General features: G+C 38.7%; 1 protein-coding gene across 3 annotated transcripts in view; it reads right to left on the bottom strand.

The window, feature by feature from the left end:
• SMAD2 (SMAD family member 2) overlaps positions 1 to 12311 on the bottom strand; it is a 49089-nt gene that overhangs the window by 10509 nt on the left and 26269 nt on the right. For 2 of the 3 annotated variants that reach the window (XM_072921855.1, XM_012577352.5), the window contains exons 3-6: positions 5939 to 6028; positions 4615 to 4808; positions 4005 to 4139; positions 929 to 1003 (exon numbers count right to left, since the gene is read on the bottom strand). In XM_072921855.1, the coding sequence (XP_072777956.1) occupies positions 929 to 1003; positions 4005 to 4139; positions 4615 to 4808; positions 5939 to 6028 (494 nt within the window). The remainder of the gene's footprint in view (positions 1 to 928; positions 1004 to 4004; positions 4140 to 4614; positions 4809 to 5938; positions 6029 to 12311) is intronic. The other variant, XM_012577354.5, reaches the window with a different exon arrangement.

The raw sequence follows: 12311 nt of genomic DNA, 5'->3' as shown, positions 1-12311 counted from the left end.
GGAAAGAGACGGTCTCTAAGGTCCCTTTTATCCCAAATCATTCTATGATTTATGATTCTATGATCGCCAGAAAAGAGCAAGCTAGATTTCCTCATTTGAGGAAATAATTCTTTTCCAGAAGGAGGAATTTAAACACTCATAATAACATGAACTCTCAACACAATTTGCACACAAGGTGGCAAAATACAGAAAGGCTTTCACAGAAACATTCCTACAGTGACTGCTGATGTCAGGCTGTTTTAATTAAGGTATTTATTGTCACATAGTGAGAAAATATTCCAGCTCTTACAGAAACTGGAGCAGCTGATCCCAACTTACTGAAAATGGTTGCTAACATTAGCTAACCAAGCTCACTCAAGCCTGCCAACACACAGCAGGAGGTTCTTACCCAGCACGTTAACTGTGCTTTGTCCAAGTCTAAGGTCAACCACATTATCGAGAAACCCTTACATAAAAATGGCACAAATGCTGTTACTTTTGCCACAGAACCTTCCACACAAGAATTAATTTGAAACATGGCACAAGCAGTAAGTTTGTCTGAGGTTGAGACAGGTTCTCAGAACATAGATTGTCTGTACCTTGTTTAGGCCAACAGACATCGTGCTTCAATTAACCTGTTTGCCAGAGAATGGTTGAAACCAATTAGCTGTTAAAATCTATTTTAAGGGTTTCTGGTGAAGTCTTAATTAGACTTGTATGCTTCTGTTACAGAACAAATATACTTAATATGTCACAGAATGTTTTAGAAGCATTTCCCTGGCAAAAAGTTGTTTTGTTCATTAAAGACTGAAAGTGGTATTTTAGGCATAAAACACCAGGTTTTACAGAGGAAAACTGTCACCATCTTTTGGGCTGAATTCATACTCCTATGAAGAGGGATCACAGCTACTAATACAAAGCCTTAAAAGTGATGAAAAATAAATGTTACCTGTATCCATGCTTTGGTTCAGCTGCTGGTCACTTGTTTCTCCATCTTCACTGATATATCCTGGAGGAGGTGTTTCTTATAAAAAAAAAAAAAAAAGAAAAATCCACCAACTTGTAAAATGACTAGGCAAACTTCTATAAGATTTAAGTCTTGTGCAGTTTGTAATGACATCTTCATAAGCTCTGTTACACCTACCTGAACACTGAATCTGAATGTCATTTTACTGTCCCTTTTTCCTTCAAACAGGATTTCAAACACGTTACCTGCCTTATTGGTATGTAAAATGTATCTTCTTTTGTATGTCAGTCAGTTGCTGAAATATGTTATATAAATACCAGAATCCTTGTTCCATTTAAGACAAGATTCTGTCACTACAATGAGTAACAATTTTGCAATTTGATCAACAGCTTTCATGTTTAGTAGAATTACAAATGAAAAAAACCATCTGGTGATTTCCACAAAAAAATAATGTGAGCTGTCCTTATGTAGGGTAACCATCAGATCAGATACCCTCCCACACCTTACTGAAGTTGTTAGATTTAAAGGTTGTTTTTCAGTTCAGTCCCCAAATATGTACTTCTTCCATACACAACAGCTGAGTTGACTCATTTATAACTATATTAACTTAGAACACTGCACAAGTTATATTATTACTACTAATACTTCTAAGCTCTGTTAACATTATCATCTACTCTTTTAACTAGCTTTCTCTAAAGACAGAATTTCACAGACCAAAGTAATTTCAGTACCAACTTTGAAGCATTCTGACACCAGAAACTGTATTTAATTCCTCAGAAATATCTTCAAAACCCAGGAGAGTATGCATGTCCATCTTCTCCATTCAAACTGTTCTTCATAATCCAGATAACGAGTTAACCAACTGCCTTCCAGGAAATATGTTTCTTTGAACTGGGCAAATGTCTTTTCCTACATATTACAGGCAAAACCTATGTTTCTTTAGTTAAAGTCTTTGAAGCTAACTATCTTTACAATCACCTTAGAATTGTCTCTGAAACTTCTAGGGGTTAAACACCTTTAATTACATTATTACCAAACAGCAGAAACTTAAAGATAAAGCCTTTTTGCTTAAGAAATAAAATAAAAATAACAAGCATCATGTCTGAGATATACTGCAATATTGTGAGATCAGAAGGAAACCAGTGACAGGAAACTAGATTAAGTCAGTTGATTAAATTAAAATGAACGGAGAGAATTTTATCTTTGATTCATGTTGTGTGCTAAATATAGCCATGACAGAATTCAAGTGAGAATTCAAAAGGACAATTAAAGGAAATCTTCATTAGTAAGAAATATGATAACAAAAATCATATCCATTTTGAAGATTTTTACAGCAGTCATTGTGATACAGAGGACTCCACCCTTCTCCTAATCATTAGCTATTGCTTAAGCCCATAGCTGTGGCAAAAGGTCAATACACATTTCCAATCCAACCCATGACTCCTGTTTCCAGTTGCTAATCTAGGCTCTTTGGCACACATTATTTTCCATGTCCAGTCTCTGCCCAAACAGAGAAGATTTAGTCTACCTAGAACTATTAACAGTTTAAGGTCAGAGGTTGAGCACCACACAGCTGGAAATGAACACCCAGGTGGGGCACCAAAGGTTTGTAGTAGAGCTTGAGTGCTGCCAGAAGTGTGGATGATGCAGCTCAGCCCATCCAGAACCCGAACAGGAACATGCAGCTCCCAAAGGCCACCCTGTACCTTCATTACCACCAAGCTATCTTGCAGATCAAGTACTGAGACAGGTCTGGGGTACAAAGCTACCAGACGTGAGCCTGCCCTACTGCTGAAGAAAACGGTTCCCTGGAGAAGGCTGTCAAGGCACACAAGGCTTATCAGAACCCAGCCAAGCATTCCAGATTAAACCAGCAAGGAAACAAAGTAAGATACCACGATATGAGCACAGGAGGAGGGTGTCACTGACAAGGACAAGGAGGTGTGGTTACCTGCATAAACATTTGAAGATCATGTGAGTTCCTACAATCACCTTGAGCAAACTTCCTGCAAATAACTACTTTAGCTCATTTCCATAGCACTGGGTTTGCAGCAAGTGGCTTTCCAGTAAGCTGTTTGCATATCTTACCAAAATCCCTCAGTTTGAGTTAAAAAACTATATGCGAGTTAAGAAAGCAACACCAGCTTCTAGCACCTTGAATTGTTCTATAAAGGTAGAAACAGATGTGGCCAAAATTAAACAGAAAGGTGAAAATTGATTGTTTAATGCCATTTCAATTCTTGGATACATTTAAAGGAAACACAAGCAACCTTTTGCTTAAGACCTGTATGTACAACTTGCACATTGCACTTGAGTTTTGGGCAGTCATGTCATTCTTTCAGAGACTCCAGATACAAAATTTCAGCTTATTCATAACATGAACAAATAAAACATTTATGAGCAAACTTCATCTTTACTTGGTTTTACACTCCAAGTGACTTCCTGAAGAGATAGGAAACAGGAAGTTGGGGCAGGAAGAAAAGGTCATTGATTTTATGTTTCAATGAAGGCAACAGGGTTTCAGTGCAGCAGATTAGCACTGCTGCTTGTTTTGGGGTGGAAAAAGGGGAAAAGAGAGGAAGGAGAAATTCTTTAACAGTTCGATATTGTGATGTGAACTACAGATCAAGACACTTGCAAAGTCATTGCTTTGCAACTTAAAAGTTTTCCCCATATATTACACAGGATGAGATTGAGCATCAGTTTACTACTCAATCTCAAATGCACAGCACTTGGCAACCCCTGCATGTTTGTGAAAGAAGCTTAAAGCAGAAGGTGAAGATCTTCTTTGGACTTAATAGCATTCTGAATCTTAAACAAGCTACTGAAACCAAGTCAGGTATTGTGAAATGACAGCAATATAGTTTCATGCAGAATCATGTTCTGCAAATAACAGTATTTAGGTATTTCCACTGGAATTAATACATGAAATCAACTAAAGCTAATTTAGTGTTGCTTATTTTAAATAATTTGATCACTTACAAGGATGAAATGACCATCTTTGTTCCAGTGGCACAATGTCAGAACATGCTGCCTACAGCGGGAGTTAAGAAAATACCTGGTATGTAATTGCTCTGTGGTTCAATCCCAGCTGGAAAGTTAGTGTTCTCAGGAATGGAATGGGTATAGTCATCCAGAGGTGGGAGCTCCGTTAGGATCTCAGTGTGCCGCGGCACAAGCACAGGAGGCAAGACTGGAAAGGCAAAATTCAAAAATCACTGGGAATGAAAATACACAATTTTATGAGCTAAAGGAAAACAATAAATCTAAAAACATCTAAGAGTTTCTTCAGACATTTTGAAATCTTCTGAAACTCAGCACTGCTCATAATACATTTGCACAGCTAGTTATTGGAAGAAATGGGATTCCTGAGGTGCCTTAAATAAGACTATTCCACATTAGCAAAGGTAAATCAACTTTTTTGTCCTATCCAGTCTGAATTTCACCTGGCCAGCTGGAAATTGCTAGCAGTCCTGGAGGTGTTTATAAACACATTTGTAAAGATTTTTCAGTAACTTTACTATTAAAAACTTTCAGGGACATGATCTCAAAAAGAATATTGTACTTCTACCAAGAGAGGACACCACCCTTCCCTTGTTTTTAATTTAAAACATTATGCTGAACAAACACAAACAGATTCTGCCACAGGAAGTCAGAAGTTCTCCTACCTGGCGTCTCCACTCGCTGGTAGTGGTAAGGGTTTACACATACTTCATCCTTTTTAAGATTAAAAGCATATTCACAGTTTTCAATTGCCTTAAGTTCATGGTGGCTGTGAAGGTCTGGCCAGCGCCACAGGCGGCAGTAAATGACATGAGGCAATCCCTTGCGGTGAGACACCTGCAGACGGCCATCGAGAGATCTGCAGGGGAAACATGTGGAGAAGAGTTTACACACTGAGTGCTGCCTCCATCACTCCAGCAAAAGAGTACACACATGGGTCACTCATTCTCAGAATTCAGTGCGTTGACTCTGCTAGTGACATCTATACTCTAATTAAAAGGCTTCAAATGCAATTAAAATGATCGTATCAAGCAATGTCAACTCATTTTTGAGCTGCTCAAATTATTGCCAGTGAATTTAGAGTTCATTAAAAGCCCCTTACATCCAACCAAGTATTTAGAATGATTGCTTCATATACTTTTTTTTTTTAATGCAGAAGACAGTTAAAAATAAAATCACACATTTAATGGTCCCTTCCACTTCTAAAGGTACCTCAAGGCTTTGCTGTGGCACGGATGCTTTATGGTTTTAAGCATAAGAACTCCCACAGGACTGCAAATAAGCCTATAAGCAGTCAGCTGCCCAAGTGATCCACATGGCAGTATAACTGCAATGCAAAACACATGAATGCACATCTTGTAAGGGCTGTACAGTTTATCTTCTTCATCTGCCTTGCTACCAGCTGAAAATGTTTTGCTAGTTTTAAGACAGACTGCATATGCTTACACAAATGCAGATGTTTATGATTGTTATGGGATGGGAGACAAACCTCAATACACAAATCAAGTAATGTGACATGAAAAAATAAAGACCCTGTTTAGAATTTGCCCACCATTAAGTACTGAAGAATTTACAAACAATTCTTTAGTAGCTTGTATCTGAGCCAATTAGCAAGATTTAACTCAAAGCTTGTGGCATACAAAGCAGTTTAAACACTTTGTAAGATTAGGTCTATAGAATTAAGTTTTCCAATTTTGTTAATAAAATACCAAATCACATTAGAGCTTGCATTTAACAAGTCTTCCCATTCTTTCAATAGCACTGGCATGAGAAAGGAGTAACAGTAGAATTAAGAGTTTCATTGGTCAAAACATCAGCTGTGAACACACTGATTTCTACATTGGCAAAGAAATACTTCAAAATGCTATATCATGAGAGGCCTAGGAATCATTTTAGTCTATTTTACAGCTAAAGCATCCCATTACAGACCCTCCAAAGCCAATCCCTCCCACAAGATTTTTATGATGCGAGAGAGGGCAGAATATTCACCTGGTTTGTTCAGAGAAGCTGTAAAGGCCTGCTGTATCCCACTGATCTATCGTGTTTGGTGTACTCAGTCCCCAAATTTCAGAGCAAGTGCTGTGCATAAATTGAAAACAAAAACAAAAAATTGATATGAATATGGAACATGGTTATTCAAAACACCATGATGTCAAACATGGAAAAATGTACAGAATACTTCCTTTCACATAGAAGATAGAGCACTGTTAGACTGGAATTTAGACTGACATCTCATGCTATATTTTCTATATGAAGGAGGCTATCAAAATGGAACAAGTGATTCAAGGTAAATGATAAATGTTTTTAAAGGTGAACAAGTTATTGTTTTTTAAGTAATTGATACAGTTGCAATGTTCCTTAAAACAGGCAAAACTTCCTCAGCCTAGTTCTTTACAAAATTCAATTTTAAAAGGTAGTTTCTGGGTTGGGATTTTTTTTTTTTGTTTTTGTTTGTTTCTAAACATAAACTGCCCCAAGACTTCCAACAAAGGCCATGTGTATCCAAAACTGAACATCACAATCTAAAGTTCAAATATCACCACTTCACCATTAAACTCAATTTCCACATACACGGTAATTTCTTGCTATTCTGAAAAACAGAAATTCAAACTCTGAAGAAAAACACATTATAGCTGATATTTAGCTGTTTTCTTTGATTAAACAGCTAAATATTCTTTCACATAGTATGAAAAACAGAATGTTTTATACTGTAGTACCTTAAGATTCAACTATCACATAACTTTCATTGCTAAATCAAGTTGGAGAAAAGGAGAGACAACTCAGCCTTGACCAAACTGGTTCAAGGAGCAGATCACAATGGGAAAGATAAAGGAACATTCAGTCATAGACACAAACTAAAGCAGAGACAAATTTAAACAAAGCAAGAAAACAGCATACTATTGTAAACAGGTACCAGACTTTCAGGAGCATAAACAAAGATCAGCTCTATAACATACTTGCTCAGTGACCACTGAAAACAGATAGTTTATTTTATATAAGTAACATACAACTAAACCTCTCATTTCAGAAATGAAGAGAATTTGTTTCACAAGCAACTTGAATCTCTCCTTCCTAATTATGCAGCCTGAAGCCTGGCTGGCTGCTATATTACCTTTAAAATTAACAGCCTCCAAAAAGTTGCAACAGGAAGAATCCAAAGTCACCAAACCTTTATTTTAAATATAAGTGTTGTAACTGAAATTGAAATTATCAAGTTTAGCCAATACACTCAAGTTTGGACTGAATGCTTAAGAAAAGAAATGTGAAGATGGTGCTCATTACACAGGGAAAATTCATTAGTGTTATAAAACAAAAGAGCAGACAGCACTTGATTGGACTTGAGACCACTTTCAGGGCTGACAACCACCTCTGTTCCACAGCAACTTTTAATAAAACCTTAAGTGTTGGCAACTGATGAAGGCAATAATGGGCCTTGCTTCCTTCTTGCCTCTACCATACATATCTCATTTCTAATACCATCCCAGTGAGGCTGAAATGTGCATGCCGGTGAGAAGCCACCCAAACCAATAAACTGGGTATCTGACCAGAGAACAAACATGGCTGAAAATACATGTTTTGAATTAATTCTCAGTCAGGTCACGTCTCTTCACTGTAGTTTATATGAGCACTACAAAGAAGGAGAGTAACTGTAGGTGGCAACAGCCTGCTTTTATCACTAATAAATACATTAAATAAAATAAGGCTTTTTGATATATTACTGATTATAGGTACAAGTAAAATCTTGTACTAGATGGGTCTGCCTAGTAGAGAGCAGCAGAGAGCCAGAGATGAAGGCCCATTCTCTGGCACAGATCCAGCTCTTCAGAAAAGCCAACCATCCTGAACAAGTTGCATCCAGGTCGGACTAAAGCAGCATCACAGCTCTCCCGACCAAGTGGACAAAGAGGGATCCTGCCCATGGCTGCATCAGCAGGGCTTGCAGCCTCTCTTCCACATTCCTAAGATGCAGTCAGAACTGGGGGCCGCCAGAAGCTTTGCAAGGATTGAAGTAGTTGGCCTGAAGACACACGGACACCAGGGAGCATCCCTGCACTGTACTGTGTCCTTAAATATGCACCACTGCTGCTGCTAAGACAGATCATCTTTACATGCAATTAGAAGAACAATCAGCAGGCACAAAGCCCGCTGCATATTAATTGACACAGTGAGCTCTGACAGCTCACCACCTTTGAGCAATGGATGGTTCATACAAAGCAGTGCTCCAAAACTGTGGAGCTGTCACACAGATTACATGTTCCCAAAATTGGGGGTGCATCGCTGGTGTAAGCATGACATGCCATGCATCTGGTTCACAAGGCTTTTAATATAGCACATGCAAAAGTAAAATTTCATAGCCCTTGACAAAACAAGATGACTAGGAACAGTATTTTATATTGGTAACCTCTTCTCCCTATTAATATTTAAAGCTGACAGCATATTCCACAACCTACAGAAAGACAAACAGTATCCTGAAGTGGACTGTGTGACAGAGCCACAGCTTGAAATGAAAGCACCATGAGGGGAGGACAGGCCAAGAGGCACAGAAAAGTCATCAGTCAGAGCAGCAAAACTGCTCCAAAGTCACTAGTTTACATGACATGCTATCCTCTGGGATGGATATCTGCTTAGAGCTAGAATTAGTATTAGTGTTTACTGTTTCATCTACACCAGGACTATACTTAAACTCCAATAATGCACAATCGAACAAAGAAGAAAGAGCCTGCAGGAAATCATTCAATATGATCAATGAAGTCAGCTCAACAAAGCTTTTACTGTTTGCCGAAAGAAACAGCTAAAGAAATAGACGTTTCTCTACTTCCTGCTGACATAAAAGATCCATTGCCTACAAGGTGAGAGACCATCCCCTCACCACGTCACCCAGGCACTAAACCAAGACTCTTAAAATTCACACACACGCACACCAGATCAAAACTAAATTCCTCATAACCCTAAAAACCATATTTCATACACAGTACTTCCATTAAAGGCCACAGTATGTTCATTCATACACAAGCCATGTCCTGACAGAGGGCAGGCATGTCTACTCATCCCTGAAAGGTGGTGCTGGAAAGGTGACTGAATTCTGAAAGATGTTATAGCCACCAGTAACACCATCTGAAAGTAAGACAGGAGGTACAGATTTTTAATAGTGCAGAATTACTGCCACAAAATAAACAGGAATCACTTACTCCTAAATCTACCTTTCTGAAGCATCCAAAATCTTGTGTGATGCAAAGAGTCCTTTCCATGCCTTAGTCCATACAGGTTTCAGGAGAATCAAGTTCTAACATCTGTACTCATAAGGCAAGCCAAATCTGGAAATATTCCCAGGTCCTGGAACACGATCATGTATGCCAGAAAGCAGCTAGGACATCCCCCAGCACCAGGCTGTGCCAATTATTGCTCTCCCACACAATTCCCAGGTTTGTGAGCCATACAACATCGGGACCCAGTCACACTGGACAATTCAGACGCAGCTCCCCTGCTCTGCTAGCTCAGGGCTGAAGAGAATGGACAAGGCAGTCCTGAGCCAGTTGGACAGTGCCTGGGAATGTTCCCAAGTGCGTTTAATTTATTAGGCAGGAGGCAGCCAGACATATCACCATTTCACCTTCAGTAAGCGCTCAAGCTGAAGCCAGGAAGCACACTTCAGGCTTTGTATTTTACCAAACAAGGGGGTTTGGTTTTGAACTCGCTGTACGCTGTATCACTGGTAAGCATCATTTTCAAAATATAATTTGGCTTCTGTGTCACTGTACCTAAATCTTTCCTGTGCAGACAGTGTTTAAATATACTCTAAAACACAAGTTCAGAGCTAATGTACTTTCTCTCTCCTGGACACTTTCATTCCAAAGAGCATTTTCACTGCTGCTCTCAAACCAATTTGTTGACAGAAACAAGTCAACAATACAAAAGCTAGTTTTTTATCTTTTCAACACTTTTCAACAGTAGCTCCCAATAGCAAATCACCATGTTCTGTGGTCTTTAGCACTCCGTACTTGAACAGAAGATTGCCACTTTTGCAGTTCCCACAAGTAAGTGAATTTATGATAAATGGACTCCAGGGTACAAAGCACCAATTCGGCTCAGTTTCCCAGGTGATGTGGAAGTCTAACAAGAGAAAACTATTTCCTAGAGAAAGGAGAAATGCTGAAAAAAATATTTGCAAGGAGTAAGAACTGCTCTTTGAGACCCAGGTACCAAATCTAGCAGGTATGTGGTTAAACTGCTACACACTGAACCTGGGACAACTGGGGTTTGGGACTCTTCAGAACTGACCAGAGGACTGATCTGGTAAAGAAAGGATCAGGCAAGTTTATACATGGTGGAAACAAAGCTACTTCTGTCAGAATCCTTCCTTGAATGGAAAGGGTTGCAAGAGCAGCATTTCAACTTGACTTTTTATCTGCTTATAAGGAGCATCATCGCATATGATAGTGTGCAATTCTGGCAAGAAGAATCCTTAATGTGGCTATCAGCACACAACAGTACACAGTATGCCTTCACCTCTTCTATTTCATCATTCCTTTAACAGGAAAACCTGAGCTCCTAGAAATCTATACTCTGGGCAAGAAATTACCTACACAGCAATGAGCTGTAGCAAGGCTTCACAATTTTCACACAAAATGCCAAAAACTGTCTGTCTTTCTTAAGTAAGACAGAAAACACTGATAGGCACACAAGAAAAATGTGGACACAGGACAACTCCAACTATGAAGACAATCTGCAAGTATTTGTATTGCCTTATCTATATGGCACAGATGACATTCCTCAGTCATTATTCCACTACCTTAGTGGAATAACAATTAACTCTAAGTCTACTACAAAAATTGGACTATCAAATCCTGGTACAAATACAAATAAATTATTGATCTGCCCATTACAAATGAACATAGAAAACAGTTTGTGCTACACTCATGAGTAAGCAAAAAAAAAGTTTTATTGCAGTGTACCTCAACCAGAGGAACAATGTCGCTATCAAAATCCATAACAACAAAACCTACATGAATGAAATAGTTTAAAGAAATGCACTATACTGATCTTCACGAGTCCAAAAATACACGTGGACCTCATATCAGCTAGAACACACTGCCCAAAACCAAGTTCTTATATTTGATATGTTTAGGTGGTAAAGGACTGCTGGAGAACACCAAACAGGATAAGATAACCTTTGACAGCACAACCTCACCTCAGTGAATATAGAAAGACATTTGCATCTTGGCTTGCAGCAGTAGTAACTGTAACTAGAAACATCAGCAGCTGGAGATGTATATACACAGATCAATCCACAATCCCCTCACTCATGTCCAGATGCCAACTATTAAAGCCTACTGGTACTCAGCATAGGCTGCTTAATTAGGATCAGTTTCTCAACACAATTAAAAGCCAGATGTACTGATCTGCAGATCCAAGCAAGTATGTGCAAGTATCGACCAGATATTCATGGCCACAGCACCAACAAACTCAGGTCTACATATAGCACTGCACATCCTCCAAGATATCCCTGCACCTTCTCCAAGAACACTTGCAAAGTAGGAGACACAAAAAGGGATAAAGGTGATAGATCTTGTCAACAATACTCATTTTTACAGAGATGTTGTTTACTTGAGGCTGTAGCCAAAAAACATGAAGCCAGCAGAGTTTTAATCAGTATCCTGCATGTGATAGTTTTGGTGTGCACCAAAACTATCACACAGTTGGGCTGACCTAGGTATATTACAGGCTTTTGCTACTATGAATTTATTACCAATATTTACCGAGAAACAGAATGAACAAATAATTACCCTACCACTATTTACAGTGTTAGCAACTCTGTGTGCTCAAGGTACTTTTTGTACTAAATTAAGCGCTTGCAACAAGTACAACATCAGATAAAAGCAGGCAGAACCACTGCAAAGATATTTACATATTAAGTACCAAAAACTCTATAGAGAAGTTGTAAAATATTGTCACAATTCATATATAACTGTAGTTACACGTTTTTTCTTCAAAGTCTTGCAAGGTGGAACAGCTCTAAAGGAGCTGAAAGGCACTGAGTTCAGCCGGCAGCCTCCTCTTTACCTGAAGAGGTAGCACTAGAAATATGACAAATAAAACCTGAAATGCAAATAGCAATGTGCTAGTCAAAGCCCACATTATACAGAAACCATTATAGAAATAGTCTTGGACATTTAATTTGCTTATTTGTGAAGTATTACACTGAGCCCCTAACATCCTTCCTGAATCTTTCACATCTTTCAGAATCTGCAGCCACTAACAAGTCTGCCGAGTTCATCTTCAAGGCAATCTTCTCCATTTGCCTTTCTCCTGCATCTTATAATCATGAGTCTTTCTCCCACTGAATCTAATTTGTCTGCCCGGA

Source organism: Taeniopygia guttata, chromosome Z (assembly GCF_048771995.1).
Source record: "Taeniopygia guttata chromosome Z, bTaeGut7.mat, whole genome shotgun sequence".
Lineage (NCBI taxonomy): Eukaryota > Metazoa > Chordata > Aves > Passeriformes > Estrildidae > Taeniopygia > Taeniopygia guttata.
The sequence above is the reverse complement of the archived record's forward strand: the minus strand, read 5'-3'. Positions and strand labels throughout refer to the sequence as shown.